At 42.9% G+C, this 20,255-nt stretch overlaps 2 protein-coding genes across 2 annotated transcripts in view; both read left to right on the forward strand.

Moving 5' to 3' along the window:
* Nucleotides 1–20,255, forward strand: part of ANGEL1 (angel homolog 1) — a 304,691-nt gene that overhangs the window by 96,772 nt on the left and 187,664 nt on the right. The window lies entirely within an intron of this gene.
* Nucleotides 4,300–8,318, forward strand: IRF2BPL (interferon regulatory factor 2 binding protein like). Its single transcript, XM_030559057.1, has one exon. It carries the CDS (start codon nucleotides 5,402–5,404, stop codon nucleotides 7,586–7,588), a length of 2,187 nt encoding a protein of 728 aa, XP_030414917.1. The 5' UTR covers nucleotides 4,300–5,401; the 3' UTR covers nucleotides 7,589–8,318.

Consider the following 20,255-nt stretch of genomic DNA (forward strand, 5'->3'; position numbering starts at 1 on the left):
AAAAGTCATTTATTTTGTACACCCAGATCAGTGCTTGACATCATCATTAGCAGCAACAGGACTCACAGGTAGAGGAACCTGTTAGCTCTGGCCTGTATTACTGAATGTTAGTGTGTGGGCAATAGTGCAGAAAATGGTAATATGACAAGAAAAAAGGAGGAGGAAAATCAGCAATAAAAAATTCCAGAGATTGCGCACGGGAGGAAAATGTCACTTGAGAGAACGGCACCATGTACAAAAATAAAAATAAAGGAATGAAAATTCCTACCTAGTAGACTGAAAACAAGTCCTTCACTTATCAAGAGGACCCAGTAGCTGAAGAATTTTAGCACAGGTACTGTAATCTGATGAGAAAAGTTAACTGAAATGATAAATAGAAACATAATTACACTCTTATTCTTTGTACCTAAGTGTTTTGATGCTTCCTGGCAGTTTATAGAAGAATACAGTGCTGTTTAACTTTTAATTTGACAAAATTCTGGAATTCCCTGCTAAAGTGTTTGTGATTTGATTTCACTAACACACTTCCCTGCACAGCCTGACTAGTTTTCAGTGTTAATATTGTCATTGTTTTAATAAAACCAGAAATTTTATTCTGATATTATTTTTATTTGTTTTTGTTTTGTATTTTATTATACAAGGGTAAATTTATGTAAATCACACTCCTGATCTTTCTTTTCCTTCCTGCTTTTTTTTGTCAGCTGTAGCTACTATTTTGACCACTGAGGGAAATGTCAATTCTGTAGATGAGCTCTTAAAGAAGGAATCATTTGCTTATGACTGCTGAATTGATTATGTGCAAAACAATTCACAAATAGAGCAGAATATCAACAAAGATTTAAAAATATCCCTAGTCTGACCATTTAGAACCAGATCTTTTATTCTACATGTGCATAGTTCATGTGGTCCTAATACTGCTGGAAACTTTGGGGTTGTACTGTATTGTTCATCATCATTAACAATGTTCTGGTGATCAATAATTAATAATATTCTTGCCATGAGATTAATACTAATTCCAGTATTTTAGAAGCTAATGCACAAGAATGGTAGGGAACAGAGACCAGTTAACTGGTTTTCAGTCAGGCACATATTACATTTGTTTTTATAGATGCTTAATGGTTCATTGTACTCTCTACTTCCCATATCTTGTAGTTGCATTTAGAAAGGTGCCTGCTGGTTTGTATTCATACAGTTATTTCCACTGATCATTTTGTTTCCTTCTCTGATATTAAAGCTTTGCCTGTGCTCTTAATTAATGTTTTGGGTAAATAACATGGGAAATAGGAATACAGCAAAAGGGGTTATTGGTCTCAGACTGTAACATTTATCCTTCAACTAAAGGTAGAAGATGGCAGATTTTACTTCTGATAGTGAAAATTATATCCCCTGGTCTTTGGGGTACTGGCAGGTCATAAACTTCAGCTAATCTAAATAGAATCCCTAAAGTTGCATCTAAAGTGCTGACTGATGATTCTGACCAGAAAGAAATACATATGTATCAGTTGTTTGCTGCTTTAGCTTCTTCTCTCAGCTAATCCTCTGCCCTATTATTAAACAAACCACTGGGTATTTTGTTTTCTGATTTTGTTTTTGTTTATTTGAACCAAATCAGTACCTTAATTGTTTGGATTCTTTCTTTTCCTCCTCCAAACGTAATTTTAATTCTGGGATTATTTCAGAGCTAAATAAACATCAGACTTGTTTGGTGTAAATCCAAGAAGACTGATCTGGACTCCTATTGCCCTACCAATAGCATGGTAAAGGACACAAAAGAAAGAAAGAAGGGAGGTGAGCAGAAAGGCACACTGCTACCCTTCCAGGACAAATGCAGCCATGGATTTTATCTTTGTTTGTTACATTGCCACCATTCAATCTATTTTCCTTTAACAGACTAGATTGATACTGACAACCCGTTCCTTTTGAAGGTGCCACGGCTGTGGCATTTATTTGCATTTACATTGCAGTTCTCTTCTTCAACTAGTATTCCTGATATCACCATTGCTGCTAGCCATATTGTTGAAATGCTGGCATTTCATCCCCAAGTACTACTTGCATAATGGTACAGTACATGCCCATGACCAAAGTTTAAATAAAGGTTTAATCACAATGGAAAAACAAACATGTGTATCCCTTCAAGTAAAAGTAAAGGCAGTTCTGTTGGGTCACAGATGCTAATCTTCAGTTTCTTTCTAGACACAAACTATAAAGGTTGTTGACAGCACCTGTAAATGGTTTTGAGGCTAGATTATATCTAAGGTGATGATTATTTACACCCTCTATAAAGACTGTTCTTGTGAGCCAACGAGTCTGCCTGTTACTATGAGGTGAGTGTTACCAAAAAAGGGCTTTATTGAAGAAGGATTCAGTGGAGCGAAAAGCTTGGATGATGGGCGGTTCAAACACGGAGTGCCTTGTCATTTGTTGAGTATGTATAACCCTGGGAGTGAAATATAGTCAGGATATCCTAGAGTTCTGCATTCCCAGACACTCAAGATGAAGGGGAAAACTTCAACTCTCTCAATTTGAGTTTTTAAGGGCGGAGGTGACCTTTTCCCATAGCCCAGTTCTCCTCATATGAAGATCAACATACAGCAGTAAAAAGGACAGAAGAGCTGACCTAGTATGAATCAGAGAGAACACACTTGTTTAGTCACGTAAAGTCATATTCATGTAGAAATCCTATAACCTTCACTAAATCACTGTTGCTGGAAGCAGACTTTCACTTTAGCTTTCCAGCTGTCTTGCTTGAATCTTGCTTCTGTGAAACCTTTATCTTGTCCACAATTTAGGTATGAAATTCCTAAGTGTGAAATCCACTTTCCCTTGAGATCATCTCTTTCAGAAATTTTGCATAGAGGAGACTCAAATAATTCAAGGACTTTTATCTCTATCTGGTGCCTCTGTAAGCTTTCCCCTTTTAAAAAATAAAGTCACTTTGTCAGAATTGATTCTTTTACTGTATTTTATCTGCTCCTACCACTTCTGTAACTTTCTATAGTGTGCATTTCTTCAAGCTTTCTCTTAAAAAATAAGATCATATAATTACCAAATTAATGTTGCCTTCTTTATAGATTATCAGCAGACATTGGGATGTTTTAGACAATTAGTGAATTGAGAAGTATTGGTGATTTGAAGGGAATATATTTATTTGAAGAAATAACATCACCAAAGTGTGAAATATGAACAGAGTACAATATAAATTGATTTTGTATAGCTATTGTTATAATCAGCATATAAAGTGGTAAATTGCTAATGCTGTATATATGCCTGTGTATATGAGGGAAAGGTGGCACTATGCCATCGAAATCAGAACTGCCTTTACAGGACAGAGAAAAAAATCAAATGGCAATTTTGTCAATGTTTTTGCTCAATAAAGGAGAGAGTTGAATAAATATTAATATAAAGGAATAAGTTATCCAGCATAACCAGCTGTAATATCCTACAGCTTCACTGACTGTAACAATATTTTCCCTTGTGAATCTTGACTCACACTGGGTAGCTAGTTACATTGTAAGAGCTGGAATATGAGTGAGTGACGCAATGCTGTTTGCAGTATGCAGAGGGATACTTGCAAGTTTCTTAGTAATCGAGTCCCGACAGTGAAATGTATTATTCTTTGGGAGTGGACAGCAATTTCATTGTTTGCAAAAACAGAAACTGACTGCAGTGAGAATAAAAATGGGTTATCCACAGCCCCTCCTCTGAGCATGGGCACTGGCATGCACAACAGGGAGGGGGAGGGGAACATTCAAGTTTCAGAATTGCAGTTTAGAAAGTAAAAGTTGTTTTCTGTTAGTCAAACTAACCTACAACTAATTTGCATTAACGTAGGCTGCTTTTAATATTACGCTTGTTACTATAATGCAAACGTATAAAGGCTATTTAAAAGAAAAACGAAAGCCTTGAATTCTCAAAGCACTGGGGAAATCCTGTCCCTTAGCATTAATGAGATGATATCACACTGATTACGCACCTGCTTGCCCTCTCTTACACCCTTGCGCTATACGCTGCGCGATGTTTCTCAGTTCAGTCTTAAACACTCACCAAATAGGGCCCATTTACACACAACAAACGTGGAACAGCTCCTGATGTATTCATGGGATTGTTTATGTCATTCTGTCACCAGAAAAATTGAAAAAACGAAATCGGATAAAGATTGCAAACATGGTTAGTTTGGGAACCTTGCACGTTTGCTTTAGTAGCTGGAGTGCATGTAAAACCCACCGAAAGACTTGGTGGCAGGAAGCTTGTGCAATTGCCAGGGAAGCTAAATGGAGCGATTCGTAGCTAAACTCCTGCAAACGAGACATTTGAATTTAGAAAGCTAAGCCAGGAAAAAAAATTATTATTCTGCAGTGCTTCCTGGCTGCGCTTTCGTTTTGGAGACGCTGCCATGAGAGGTGGGGAGGAGGGAGAGGGAGTGATCTTGTGTTTAAGTTTCCAAACATAGCCCTTGGTATGTCTCTCCCTTTCATTTCCAGCGGTGACTTGCATCGCTTCAGCTGTCGTACACACAAGAAGGGAGGAAACGGGCAGAATGTCGAGCATGCGCAATTTCAGAGCAACAAGAGGTCCATAGACAGAGGAAGTGGGGGGAGGGGGAAGAAGCTGGTCAGTGCTCGAAAGGGGAACTGCAGAGAGGGGGAGGGGGAAGATGAGAGAGCGTGGCGGTGACGTGAGGGCTCCACCCAGGAGGCATCCGAGCCGGGGAGAGAGAAGGAGGGAGGAAAAGAGGGGGGAGAGCAGGGGGAGGAGGGGCAGAGCCGGGCTTGGAACGCAGAGTAGCACACAGTGACACTCAGGATTCCAAATTGAAATTCCGAGGAGCGATCGAGGATGTGAGTGTGGAGCAGGCGGCGCCGCTCGCCATGCTGCTGCCGCCGTGAGGAGTCGCCGCCGCTGCCCTCGGGCTGCTCCCTCATCTTGTGCGCCTAGGGCTCGGGAAAGTCGCCAGGGCTCCCGGGACCGAACAGCTCCTTGTGGTCTCCTCTCTAACCAGCGGATCAGCAGGTAGCTGAGTTCGAGCTCGTAAGGCATCAGCTGCGAAGAGAAAGGGGACCCCGTCTTCCACCGTGCACCCCCTTCCTCTCTGGGAGGAGGAGCAGCGGAAATCAAGACAACGCAGGGAAACAGAAGAGGCTGGAAGACGACCCCCACCCCCATCGGAACAGTAACAGCGATCCCCCACCCCAGGGGCAACAGTGTCTGCACCAGATAGAAGAAGCCCCGTCCAGCAGCCACAGTGAGTGAAAAGCTAGACGACCCCTGCCCAAAGGGGCAATAGCACCAGGTCTGAGAGCCCCCCTCTTCAGTACTAGTAGGGGGTGGTAGACGGAGCGATACCCCTGTCCCACCCCCACCCCTTCCACAGCAGCAGGCAGCTCCAGCAGCTAGCTCCACCATGTCCGCTGCGCAGGTGTCCTCGTCTCGGAGACAGTCATGCTACCTGTGTGACCTGCCCCGCATGCCCTGGGCCATGATCTGGGACTTCACTGAGCCCGTGTGCCGAGGCTGCGTGAACTACGAGGGTGCGGACCGCATAGAATTTGTGATTGAGACGGCCCGGCAGCTGAAGAGGGCGCATGGCTGCTTCCAGGACGGCCGTTCCCCAGGCCCCCCGCCTCCTGTTGGGGTCAAGGCTGTGCCACTCTCTGCCAAAGAAGCGGCCGCGGCGGCCCAACAGCAGCTCAACCATGTGGACGCCTCCTCCAAAGCAGCTTCTGCCGGGCTTCCCCAGTCCAGCCTGGACCGCTACGGACTCAGTGCAGCTGCAGCCGAGCAGCGCAGTCGCTTTGAATATCCGCCGCCCCCGGGAAGCCTGGGCAGCAGCCATGCTGCCCGTCTGCCCAACGGGCTGGGCGGCCCCAATGGTTTCCCTAAGCCGCCTGAGGACGGCCCCCCAGAGTTGAACCGCCAGAGCCCCAACTCATCATCCTCTTCCTCCTCCTCCCGCCGCGGGGCACACGGGGGCCTCGTGCCCGGCCTCCCCCCGGGGGCTGGCGGGGCCCAAATGAACGTGCCGCCCAATCTGCTTCCACAGACTTTACTCAACGGCCCTACAGCTTCTGGCGTGGCGCTACCACCGCCGCACGCGGGGCTCAGCGGCCGCGGCGGGGGACCCCCAGTTTCCTCCGCCTCTTCCCAGGGGGGCACATGCGGTGGGGGTGGCAGCGGCTCGTCCTCCGAGGCCTGTGGTAAGCGACCAGGTTCGGTGTCCAGCAGCGATCAGGAGCGGGAGTTAAAGGAGAAGCAGCGCAACGCCGAGGCGCTGGCCGAGTTGAGCGAGAGTCTGCGGAACCGGGCCGAGGAGTGGGCCAGCAAGCCCAAGATTGTGCGGGACACGCTGCTTACTCTGGCCGGCTGCACCCCCTACGAGGTCCGCTTCAAGAAGGACCATGCACTTCTCGGCCGCGTCTTCGCCTTTGATGCAGTCTCTAAGCCCGGCATGGACTATGAGCTGAAGCTCTTCATTGAGTACCCGAGCGGCTCAGGCACTGTCTTCTCCAGCGCCTCGGGGGTGGCCAAGCAGATGTACCAGGACTGCATGAAGGACTTTGGCCGCGGCCTCTCCTCCGGCTTCAAGTACCTGGAGTACGAGAAGAAACACGGCTCCGGCGACTGGCGGCTCCTGGGTGACCTGCTGCCTGAGTCTGTGCGTTTCTTCAAGGAGCTGGTGGGCGCGGACATGCTGCCCCAGCCCTACCTGGACGCTAGCTGCCCCATGCTCCCCACAGCCCTGGTGAGCCTGCCCCGGGGGGGAGCCGGAGTCGGCGGGGCGCAGGGGGGCGGGGCCGCTTCCAGGGGCCCCGGGGGAGGTGGTGGCGGCGGGGGGATGCGCAAAAGGAAGGCGTCCCCGGAGCCCTCCGACTCGGCCGAGGGGGCCCTGAAGCTGAGTGATGAGCAGCAGCGGCAGCAGTGGATGGCCAGCCAGAGCGAAGCACTTAAACTCACCATGTCGGCTGGGGGCTTCGGGGCGGTACACGGAGGGGGGCCCCCTCCACCACCTCTGGGGCCTCACTCCAATCGGACCACCCCGCCCGAGTCGGCCCCTCAAAACGGACAGTCTCCCATGGCTGCCCTCATGTCGGTGGCCGACACACTGGGCAATGCCCACTCTCCCAAGGATGGCAGCTCGGTTCACTCCACCACTTCCACCCGCAGGAATAGCAGCAGCCCGGTGTCTCCGGCCTCGGTGCCGGGCCAGCGTCGCTTGGCTTCCCGCAACGGGGACATGAACCTGCAGGTGGCCCCTCCTCCCCCCAGTGCCCACCCTGGTATGGACCAAGTGCACCCCCAAAACATTCCAGATTCCCCCATGGCCAATAGCGGGCCCCTGTGCTGCACCATTTGTCACGAACGCTTGGAGGACACCCACTTTGTTCAGTGCCCATCTGTGCCCAGCCACAAGTTCTGCTTCCCTTGTTCCAGAGAGAGCATCAAGGCCCAAGGGGCAACTGGCGAGGTCTATTGCCCAAGTGGAGAGAAATGCCCCCTAGTAGGTTCCAATGTGCCTTGGGCATTTATGCAGGGCGAGATCGCTACCATTTTAGCTGGGGACGTTAAAGTGAAAAAGGAGAGAGACCCTTAAAGATAGGAAATCAAATTCCTTCAGCTGCCTGAAGATGTAGAATTGTGAATATAACAAACTGCAAAAGTTAGTCTTATGTATAGACATTATTTTCGTCGTATGTTTCTATATTTTGAAACAAAGGTATGTACTCTTCTTCATTTGAAGGATAGAGCTGGTTTTTGTTAAACAGAATATACTATTGTTTGGTTACTACATAATACCTGTTCTCATTTCTTTGGCAGTGTGTTGGCTAGGTACAAAGTTATAGCCCTTAGCGATTACCTGCTGCTGGTGTGTATTTTTGTAAATGTATGCACTTCTTGAAAAAAAGAAAAAATACAAAAAATACAATTTTTTTTTTGCCAAGGCCAGTGTTGATGCCTAAAAAAAAATTGCTACAAAAATGGTGACAGCTTATGTTTTAGGAGCCCTGAGTGTTAGTCTTTCACTTTATTTTTTTGTTTTGTTTGTTTTTTGTTTGCAAACGGTGGGGGTGGTTTGGGGGGTGTTTTTTGTTGCAAGTTTGTAAGGGAAATGTTTCAGTTTGTTTCTATTGATCTGAACGTTTTTAATCTTATGTGTTTTTTGTTTTTGCTTTATTGATGCACGGATGCTTTTGAACAGTAGAGCAAAATGCTGTACATGGAAAACATGCTCTGTTTGTCCTTTATACATTTCAGTAGTTAACAGAACACTGTAATGTGCCTTGGAGCTTAGTAAATTGTAATAAATTCAATTGATATTAATACTTCTTGAGTAGCAAGTTTTATTTTTCTCAGAGCTTGGGCAACAGATGCAAAATGTTGTCTTTTAAAAAGTCTGTTAATCCAAAATCTTGCATCTCATTCTGATAATTGTGGCATTTGTACACACACTTGCATATATGTATGATGATGTTATCAAACCTATCTAGATCTTGGCTCTGTGCCTATTTACATTTCACCTTTAATGTTGCAGTAACAGTTGCTGACTAAGCATTTTCTGTTTACTGTTTCTGCGTCTCATTTCCCCTCTAAAGCTTTCCAGATGCAAAGTGTTTTTACACTTTGCATGTACAATATATTGAGGACTGAAATGATAGAAAAATTCAACCCTCTTTTATGCAAAAGTCCAGCATTGTGGCTAATAACCTTAGTCAATTAAAAAAGTGTTCATTGAAGCTTGGCAATGATAATGGACTCTGGATAATGCACAGCTATGTAATTGAGCTCAGCACAAAAAGGATAGCTAACAATTTATGGAGTTTGTGCTGCACTTGAGTATAGCTATTGCCTCTAGTAACTGGATTTCTATTTTGTTTTGATGAACATTTGATGAAAACTAAGTTGATAGGCAGTTCAGGGTTTGTGATGTCCCCTCCCCCCCTCAGGTGGATAATGATTACTAACTGCACTGCATAACAATCTATTCTTACTGGCAGTGGGTAAATGTGATGGTTCATCGTGTTAACTTTTTTAAGTGATATTTGCATTTTCTGGAGATGATGGGGTGGGACATTGGAATACCTATTAGGTGGTCAACAGACAAAGTAAATACACAGGCCTCTTACTGGCTAGAAAATGCAAACAAACCTAGTGTGAACTTTGTCCTCTTTGTGAGGCAAATGGGAGGAATGATAAAAAACCTTAAACAAAAACATCGGCATAGGTCCCTTTGCAGTATCATTAACAGACCAGAGAGGTGTCCCTAGGGCATTGTGTCATAGGTTGTGAGCAGTGGGTTTCATTGAACGTTGGGGACCCTGTAAAAAAAAAAGAAACACTATGATGTGAAGAGGCACTTTTAAAAGTCTAGTTGGCATTTGGCCTTGTATCTGGTTGCTGCTAATAATAAACTTGGTTTCTATTCCTGGTAGAAGTGATAAATGAAATGGTGGAAGCCTTAAATCTATGGTCTTTTTGTGTGCATTATGCATCCTTACTCTTTTTTGTAGATACAGCTATTTTGTGGTTTCCTTTCCTACCTGCTCTGAGACTCATCCCTTGGTATTATTATACTCGAGTTTTAAGAAAATGACCTTATATCTTTTTTAATCTTATGCCAAGTTTTGTATTGTTGCTTATGAATCTCATAACCTATTCCTCTGAGGGAATTAACTTGGGCTAATAATGCACAACAGAAGGTTCTGAGTTAATTATTGAATACAAACTACACCTTTTAAAAAAATGTGGATTTATATTGATAGTATTTTTAAGTGTATATTTTTTAACATGGAGCTACCACATAAGATTTTATTCCCCAGTCAGAGATAGCGGGATTAAAATGATGTTTTATTGATTATCCAACAAGGTTTTTACCTACTGCAAATACATGAAGTTTCAATTTAACACGTAATAAGAATAAAGTCATACTAATGTGTGGACTGTAACCACAATTAAAACAGAAAACACTGCTGGCGATTCAGCATTTCACTGTGTCATAAAAACTTGAATATGCTGGTTTAAATGAATATATAAGTAGAGCAATCTTTGTAATACTGCAATCAGTCATTAATTATAGAAAGCTCTGTTTTGGTGGATTTAGATAATTGAAAAGAACTATAGCTAAGTATTCTCCAAAAGCTTTTGTTGTTGTTTAGTATTTTTTTTAAATAAGTCAGTTTTCAAGAACTGCCAATCTGATTTTTAGCAGACAAGAGAAAGGTGTGAGACAGTGAACGTGTATGGAAAATAAGCTTGAATTGAATTGTAATACTGCAGTTAATTAAAGTTAACCATAGCTAGAAGGCATTTGTTGTATGGAAGGTTTTTTTTTTGGTAACCAAATGACCTTTTCTTTTACTGTGACCCATTAAGCAGCCAGTCTGGGCATATCAGCCAGCGTTTCTTTGATCCCACTCCATCAGCTTTTTTCTTTTTGAAGATGTCCACAGCTGACAAACAAGCTGTAATCTTTGGGAGGGGGGCAGGGTTCAGTTACAAAGATTCAGTTGATATATATAGAAGCTTTAGACCTTTAGTTGCTAAGAAATGGGGAAGAATAAGCATGGCTGAGGATATTTTTTAAAAACTTGGCATCTCTTTCTTAGTTAGAGATTTATATGTTTGAACAAAACTTAACACAGTTGTAGCAAAGGGGATGGGTTATCTATGTTGAAAATGTTGCACAGTTTGATTAGGAGCTGTGATCTTAGCAACCTTGGCAAGTCTTACTTAAAGCAAATCTTTTTTATCTTTGTGGTGATTTTTTTTAGCAGTGTTATGCATACAAACATGATCCCAGCGTCACTCAACATTTTAGCCCCAAACTGGCCATGTGTGCCTTTGTTTTGAAATTACAGTCTCTTTAAACTCAGACTGGCTGCCAACATACCTTTGAAAACGTGTAGTAGTCACCGGATAGAGGTTGTCTTACTTCTTTAGGTGTCTTATAACTAAGCAGAATTTTTCTTCACCTCAAGGAAAGGGCTTTGTCTCTAGAGATCTGAGATTCACAACTGTACTACTATGTAGTGGTTGGTTTGCAATTCTTGCCATTTTCTTTTTGCTGGTATGCAGCCATTCTCCATTCATAGTAGGCTGGTTTATGTTGTGCCTTAGCAGCCTCTCTCTGTGCCAAAGTGACACATCCTGTAAATTTTCAGTAGACTATTGAACTGTCAATGTAATGCTGACTCTTATAAGGCTATTCTTGAAGTAGAACAGCTTCCCCCTTGGCTTTCAGCCATCAGAATCCATTACAGCATGCATCTTCTACCAGAAAAACACTGCACATATTCCCTAATATTCATTCCTTGGAGGAGGAGCGGATGTGACTATACCCGCCAAAATAAAAGGAAAAATATATACTTTAAAATATTATCAGTGTTGGTATAAATTGCATAAGGATATTGGGATTGTTTTGAAGGTCTTTGGACGTTTTATAATCAGATTTCATTCTATAATTCAGTCTTTGCATTTGGAATTGCTAATAAAAAGAACATTTGAAGGGAATGGATCTGTCTGCATTGTAATATGAAAACAATTGCAGACATATTTTTTTCTCTGTTTATCTTTAAAATTAAAAATGCATGTCTGTAGTGAGGCTGTTTCACAACTATTCTTCTCAGAGGAAAGTGCCTCTACATGTGTTTGACATGAGAATGTTACAGTACAGCCTAAATCCACATTCCTTACCCTCCAAGAAAGGGTTTTGGAGGAATCAAACTCTCTCTTGGTGAACATTGGTTTTTCCCCCATTAAGCGAATAATGAGAGATTATATGTTATTTTAAATTTCTGATAGCAAACCCACCATGCCCTGTCAGCCATCCACAGAATTAAAAACAACAACCTGTCCACAGAGAGAGAAAAGCAAAGGGGATCAGTTAGATAAGTGGAGGAGGTGGTGTAGAGGGGGACACTTGCTACAAGCCTGTCCAAGATGATTTTCAGACCGGTTGAATGGGTTAAATTACATGGGGGCAGCTAGTTTAAAGGTAAGTATATTTTATAGTCCGGCTAGCTTCCTGCCTTTTTGAAATGGAGCTTGTTTGATTTCTTTCTTTTGCTGATGGTGGCTGCAGCAGCCAAAGAAATGTGAGTGTCTCATACACACACAAGCTTGCTGACTGGGTGATACTGCATTCCTCCTGCTGCTGTGTGGATTGCCTTCCCATTGCACCCTTCTAAGGTTATTTGAAGGAGGTGGGGGTGGGGGGGTAAGGGTGAGGAGGGTCAGGCTTCTTACATTTCAGCTGAGTTGGCATCAGATCAGAACCCTTTCCCCTTCCCCTTCAAGCCAACCGTAGCTAAAACACATTCTCTGTTGGTTTAATCCCCTTCACCAAGAAAGCTCAAAAAGTTGTTTGCTGCTACTCTCCATGTTAGGTGAAGAATGGTTTCTTGGAAGGAAAAGAACTATTCCTTCCCTATTCTGATCTGTTTTTTCCCATTGTTTCCCTCACTTAAAGAGAGCTGGAGCAAAAGCTGTGTTTTCTCCCCAGCTGTGAACAGTCTGTGAGTAAATACCTAGAGCTGTTAGGGGGATTGGCTAACTCAAAGGCGGGTTTATTTTCTTGCTAAAGAGAAAGGAACTTTGCTTTGTTTAGCTGCGCTGTGAATAAAGGTTCAGGCTGGAAACCCCACCCCACTTTCTTGCTGCAGCAGCAGCTCTGTTCTTGGCTGCTTTGCAGAGGCAAAACCCTGGGAGAGGCGGCACTGGAATGCCATGGCATGTGAACACAGATGGAATTAACTCCAGTTGACTGGGCCCTGGACTAGACAGTCATGTGACACTCTCCCCCCTCCCTCTGCAGAAAGGATTGGAATGGGGGACGTGAAACATGTCTGTACAGCTTCAAGGAGCCGAGCAGAATTCCCCACTGTCATCATCCTCCTCCCCTCCCTTCCTGCAAGCTGCCAGAGGGGAGGGCTGATTACAGTTTTGCTATTGTTCAAGTAACCTACAAGTGGATTTGCATGGAAGCAGATTGGTAGGGGATGGGGATGGGATTTATTAGTAGAGGCTAAACTCCTCAGGATTACTGTTAGGTTGAGAGATTCTCAATGGGACTGATCCCTGTGTGTGCTCTTGGGAGCAAAGGAGTTTAAATCTCCTTTTCTGCAAGTAGGTGAAGGGGTGGCTATATGAAGCAGAGGAAGGCAGGGTACAGCTGGCTGGAGGGAAGGAGCTTCACCTTGGCTTAAACTGTAACTCTCCACTCAGAACATGCAGCTCCTGGCAGCTAGGCTCATTCCAAAGCCTTGACTCAGGGTTATCTGCAGGCTGGGTAATAATCAGAATCACAGGAATGTGCAGAGAAAGCAGCCATGGTGGAAGTTTAGGGCAGTATTTCCTCTGTCTTTTGGGCCAAACAACCACTTAAGCAGCCTGACTTTGACTGTGCCAGCAGCCTTCTAGTTTAATGTGTGTACTGTCTCTGATCTTAGAGTACTGAAGCCCAAATGCCATGAGGAGGGTGACTCCAATGGGATTTAGGGGCCAGCACAGAGGCTTCTCACTGAGGTAATACTAATATTTTGCCCTGCTATAAGCAAGGCCCTTTCATGCACAGTTCTCAATGCTTTACTAATATTAATTAAGGATCGCAACACCAAGGAAGCAAGGGTATACCCACTCTGTGTTAGTTTACCCATTTTCCACAGGGGTAATCTAAGTGATTTAGCCAAGGTCAGGTACTGTGTGCCCTTTGATTACTGCTCCAACTATCAGAGGGGCAGCCGTGTTAGTCTGGATCTGTAAACAGCAACAAACAGTCCTGTGGCACCTTATAGACTAACAGATGTATCGGAGCATAAACTTTTGTGGGTGAATATCCCCTTCGTCAGACGCATGCTCCAACTACTGATCCCCCTCCCTCCTGGGTCGGAATAAGGAAACGTGTAATAACCACAAACGTCTGAAATGGTTGCACTGCTTACAATGCCAGGCTGTTTGCTTTCTTCCAGTGTCCTTCATGCAAATGGTTTCAAGGCTAGAGCCTGCTGCAGTTCTTGCTGATGCAATACACTAAGGACTGGGGTGAAGGATAGAGTGTGTATGTGTCAGAGGAAAGGAGCTCCCCCTTTGGCTGCAGTAAGAACTTAGTACATTCAAATCAAAGGCAGGAAGGTTGCTTTAAATTGTTATGATCAAAATCTGTCTTAAGACACTCTCTTCTCAACACAATTAATGTTAACAAAGAGTGAAAGAATGCAAGCCAAAATAGGAAAAGAACAGATTCAAATATATTTGGATAAATTAGATGTATTCAAGTGGGCAGAGCCTGATCAAATTCATCCTAGCATACTAGCTGAAGCAATCTCAGAACTGTTAGCAATTATTGTTGAGAGCTCCTGGAGGACAGGTGAGGTCACAGAAGACTAAAGAAGGGCAAATATAGTACTTATTTCTAAAAAGGGGAGGAAAAAGGACATGGGGAATTATGGACCAGTCAGCCTAACTTCGATACTGTGAAAAATACTGAATAGGTTTGCAGTGAGGAATCCTTGATTTCAAAAGGGCAAACTTAAAAAATTAAGGGAAGTTGACTGGACTGAAGCACTCAAGGATCTGAATGTGGAGAAGGTTTGAGATTACTTTAAGTCAAAATTGCAGAACATATCTGAACCCTGTATCCCAAGCAAGGGGGAAAAATTCTTAGGCAAGGTTTGCAGACCAAACTGGATGAACAATCATCTTAAGCAGGTTATTAAGGGCTTGTCTACACTTAAAATGCTACAGTGGCACAGCTGTGTCACTGTAGTACTTCAGTGCAGACAGTACCTATGCTGACATGGGATTCTCCCATTGGCACAGGTAATCCACCTCCCCGAGAGGCAGTACCTAGGTTAATGGAGATATTCTTCCATCGAACTAGCACTGTCTACATGGGGACTTAGGTTGGCTTAACTACACCCCTCGGGTGTGGATTTTTCACACCCTGATCAATGTAATTAAACCAACCTAATTTCCTGCTTACCAGGTTTAAGAGAAAGCAGAAAGCCTGCAGGGAATGGAAGAAGGGATGGATCAGCAAGGAAAGCTACTGCTTGGTAGTAAGAAAGATCTGATCTACACTAGAAAATTGGGTTGGTGTAACAATGTTGGTAAGGGGTATGAAAAATTCTTTAGTCAACCTAACTATTGCCTCTTGGGGAGGTGGATTACATGTGCCAGTGGGAGAATCCCTCCTGTTGGCATAGGTACTATCTATACTGAAGTGCTACAGTATAGACCAATAAGAACTGCCAAAAGCCAAGCAGAGATGGACTTTGCGAAGGAAATTCAAATCAATAGTGAAAGGTTCTTTAGCCATATAAATTAAAAGAAAACGGAAAGTAGTAGAACTACTAAGCATTGAGGATGGGGTTGAGATTAAAGATAATCTAGGCATGGCCCAACACCTATATGAATACTTTGCTTCAGTTTTTAATATGGGTAGTGAGGAGTTTAGGAATAGTGTCACAGTGGCTAATGGGAATGAGGAAATGGAAATAGAAATTACCACATCTGAGGTGGAAGTCAAATTCAAACAGTTTAATGGGACCAAATCAAGGGACCTGGATTATCTCCATCCAGGAATATTAAAGGAACTGGCACATAAAATTGCAAGCCCACTATCAAGGATTTTTAAATGAATCCATAAATTTGGGGGTTGTAAGAAAGGAGAGAAAAAAGTAATCCAAGAAACTTCAGGCCCATTAGTTTAACCTCAATTGCACACAAGGTCTTAGAACAAATTTTGAAAGAGAAAGTAGTTAGGGACGTAGAGGTTAACAATAATTGGGATACAATAAAATAAATTTTTACAAAAGGTAGATTGCCACAGACCAACCCTGATTTATTTCTTTGATAGGGTGACCAGATGTCCCGATTTTATAGGGACAGTCCCGATTTTTGGGTCTTCTTCTTATATAGGCTCCTATTGCCCCCTACTCCCATACTGATTTTTCACATTTCCTGTCTGGTCACCCTAAAAGATTTTCTAAACAAAGGAATGCTGTAGATCTAATATATCTGGATTCCAGTAAGGCATTTGATACAGTTCCACATGGAAATTATTTCCTGAATTGGAGAAGATAGGGATTAATATGAGAATTGAAAAGTGGATAAAGATCTGGTTAAAGGGAAGACTACAGTGCGTCATACTGACAGATGAACTATCAGACTGGAGAGAAGTTACTAGTGGAGGTCCTTAGGGAACTGTCTTGGGACCAATCTTATTTAACATTTTCGTTAATGATCTTGGCACAAAAAGTGGGTGTGAGGTAATAAAATTTGCAGATGACACAAAGTTGGGAGGTATTGCCAATATGGGGGAGGACTGGAATATCATGCAAGAAGATTTGAATGACCTTGAAACTGGAGTAATAGAAATGGGATGAAATGTAATGGTGCAAAGTGTAAGGTCATGCACTTAAATAGAATAGAATCTCAGGGTTGGAACGGACCTCAGGAGATCATCTTGTCCAACCCCCTGCTCAAAACAGGATAAATCCCCAGTTGTTGTTTTTTTTACCCCAGTTCCCTAAATGGCCCCCTCAACAATTGAGCTCATAACCCTGGATTTAGCAGGCCAATGCTCAAACCACTGAGCTATCCATCCACTTAGGGAGCGACAAAAATATTTTTTGCTATAAAATGGGGTAGGGATATATCAGCAGGCGGCAACAGAGGAGGAGAAGGACCTGGGTGTATTGGCTGACCACAGGATGACTATGAGCCACTGATGTGATGCAGCTGTGAAAAAGGCTAATGCAGTCCTAGGATGAATCAGTCGAGTTATTTCCAGTAGAAAAAGGGAAGTGTTAGTACTATTATACAGGGACTGGTGAGACGTCATCTGGAATACTATGTGCAGTTCTAGTCTCTTATGTTTCAGAAAGATGAATTCAAACTGGAACAGGTGCAGAGAAGGTGTACTAGGATGATCAGAGGAACGGAGAACCTACTTTACAAGAGGAGGGTTAAGAAGTTTGGCTTGTTTAGCCTAACCAAAGACTGAGAAGGAGATATGATCGCTCTCTATAAATACATCAGAGGGATAGACACCAGGGAGCGAGAAGAGTTATTTAAGTTAAGGGCCAATGTTGACACAAGAACAAATGGATATAAACTGACCATCAGCAAGTTTAGGCTTGAAATTAGATAAAGGTTTCTAACCATCAGAGGCATGAAGTTCTGGAACAGCCTTCCAAGGGGATCAGTGTGGGCAAAAAAACTAACTGGTTTAAAGGCTGAGCTTGATAAGGTGGCTTATCTGTGACTGCTAGTAGCAAATATCTCCAATGGCTAGAGATGGGGCACTAGATGGGGAGGGCTCTGAGTAACTACAGTGAATTCTTTCCTAGGTTTCTGGCTGATAGATCTTGCCAACATGCTCAGGATCTAATAGATGGCCATATTTGGAGTTGGGGAGGAATTTTCCCCCAGGTCAAATTGGCACAGGTCACTTGCTAGTTTGAACCACAGTAAATGGTGGAGTTTTTGTAACTTGAAGTCTTTAAATCACGATTTGAGGACATCCGTACTTCAGCTAGAGGTCATGGGTCTAGTACAGGAGTGGTTACTAGTTCTGTGGCTTATGACGTGCAGGAGATCAGACCAGATGATCACAATGGTCCCTTCTGGCTTTAGAGTTCATGAGCAATTATCTTTGAGAACTCCTGGAGGACAGGGAAGGTCCCAGAAGACAAGAGATGGGCAAATATAGTACCTGTCTTTAAAATGGGGAAGAAAAAGGACCCCGGGAATTATAGATCAGTCAGCCTAACTCTGATACTGGAAAGATACTGGAACAAATTATTAATCCATTTGTAAGCACCTAGAGGACAATGAGATTATAAGGAATAGCCAGTATGGATTTCTCAAGAACAAGTTATGCCAAACCAACCTAATTTCCTTCTTTGACAAAGTTATTGGCCTAGTGGGTGGGGGAAGCAGTAGATGTGATATATCTTGATTTTAATAATTTTTTTGAAACAGTCCCACATGATAGTCTAATAAGCAAACTAGGGAAATGTGGTCTACATGAAATTACTATAAGGTGCGTGCAAAACTGGTTGAAAAACTGTATTCAAGAGTAGTTATCAATGGTTCATTGTCAAACTGGGAGGATGTATCTAATGGGGTCCCACAAGGATCAGTCCTGGGTTTGGTGTTGTTCAATATTTTCAGTATTGATTTGGATAATGACAGGGAGAGTATGCTTATAAAATTTGCAGATGACACCAAGCTGGATGGGGTTACAAGCTCTTGGGAGGACAGGATTAGAATTCAAATGACTTTAACAAATTGGAGATTGGTGTGAAATCAACAAGATGAAATTCAATAAAGAAAAGTGCTAAATACACAACTACAAAATGGGGAATAAATGGCAAGAGGAGTTGCTGAAAAGGATTTTGGGATTATTGTGCATCACAAATTGAATATGAATCAACAATGTAATACAACTGCAAAAAAGGCTAATATCATTTTTGGGTGTATTTACAGGAATGTTGTATGTAAGACACAGGAGGTGATTGTCCCACTCAGCACTGGTGAGGCCTCAGCTGGAGTACTGTGCCCAATTTTGGGTGCAACGCTTTAGGAATGTTTTGGACAAATTAGAGAGAGTCTAGTGGAGAGCAACGAAAATGATAAAAGGTTTAGAAAACATGACTTAGGAAAGGTTTTTAAAAATGGGCATGTTTAGTCTTAAGAAAAGCAGACTGAGAGGGGACCTGATAACAGTCTTCATGTATGTTAAGGGCTGTTATAAAAAGGACAGTGATCAGTTGTTCTCCATGTCCACTGAAGGTAGGACAAGAAGTAATGTGGTTAATCTGCACCAAAGAAGATTTTAGGTTAGCTCTTAGGAAAAACATTCTAATTATATGGGTGTCAAGCTCTGAAATAGGCTTCCAAGGAAGGACATTGTGGAATTCCCATCATTGGAGGTTTTTAAGAACAAGACAAACACCTGTCATGGATGGGCTAGGTATACCTGATCCTTCCACAGTGCAGGAAGCTGGACTTGATGACCTCTCGAGGTCTCTTCCAGCCCTACATTTCTATGATTCTATCTTTCGCTAAGCATGTTGCAGAGTGAAGGAGAAAAATCAGCCTGGATTTTTATTAAACATGTTTAGACTGGTGTACAGCTGGGGTAGGGCAGACACTTTTTGTGGGGAAGGAAGCAGGGGCAGGAGGACTGAGTATCTGGCCTATTGTTGGAATTACAGATCTTAGAATTTATAGTCCTCTGACTGAGCTTGTGTTGCTGCTGACTTTGATCTGATCAACTTGACATAATAGGCGTTGGCTCCTAGTACTGGTTCTTCCTTTACTTTTCTGTAAAGAAAAAAATATTTAAAATAATTTTAAGGACGGGGCAAAACCCATGGAACTAAAACTAAGGAACAAGCTTTGGCATGGGCTCCAGCCAGGGGTAAACCATATACTTTATTTTTACTGTAATGTATTACTTATTTAATGCTATTAATGTCCTTGATACTGTACACTACACATATAATAAATATAAATCCCTTCCCTTAAGAGCTTACAATGTAAAGGCGAAAAAGGGCATTTAGTGCATCTATTTTATTTCACCTCCTTCCGTGAAGGATTGTTTCCTATTCTACTTCAGAAAGAAGCATCCTTTGAAGAAATGTAACTTGGTAAGTGTTGAATGTACTCTTATTCTTTTGACATGAAAAAATTTCAATTGCAGCCTGGAATTTAGTTTTTTTCCCCATCAACTTTATCCCTGACCACCTCCCCAATGTATAGTTGTACCCCTTGATCATTACTGTTTTGGGGGTGGAAGGGATGGAGGCAAAAGGGACACTACCAACTGTGTGATCTTCGCATGGACATTTGTCAAGCTGAGTTAAAAAGGACCAGAAACCAAGGCAAATTGATGAATCAATTAATTAATCTTTCCTTGAAGGGCTGACTGGAAGTTCATGTGACAGGTAAGTATTGGGAAATGATGCAGAAATTCCCAGTCACTTGTGTATCTCTCTCTTTTAATGCAGACATCTCTGTGCTATCTGAGGAAGCAGTGCTTCTTGATAACTGAATGTGTCTAATGAAGGAGCAACTTGTATAAGGTCTTTCCGTGATTGGATTGCAGCATCTTTCCTGTATCTTTTTAGTTCTTATGGTTTTATTTTTATGTTAGTGAATTGCACATATTTTACAAGTTAGGGCTTGAAACTTCCTCATGGTAGAAGGTTCTGTCATTTGGTAGGACCCCACCCTTTTCTTCTTCCCTGGAGATC

Source organism: Gopherus evgoodei, chromosome 4, assembly GCF_007399415.2.
Source record: "Gopherus evgoodei ecotype Sinaloan lineage chromosome 4, rGopEvg1_v1.p, whole genome shotgun sequence".
Classification (NCBI taxonomy): Eukaryota; Metazoa; Chordata; order Testudines; family Testudinidae; genus Gopherus; species Gopherus evgoodei.

Excerpts from the sequence above, each read along its gene's own strand:
- IRF2BPL (XM_030559057.1), top strand. The coding sequence starts at position 5,402 with ATGTCCGCTGCGCAGGTGTCCTCGTCTCGGAGACAGTCATGCTACCTG.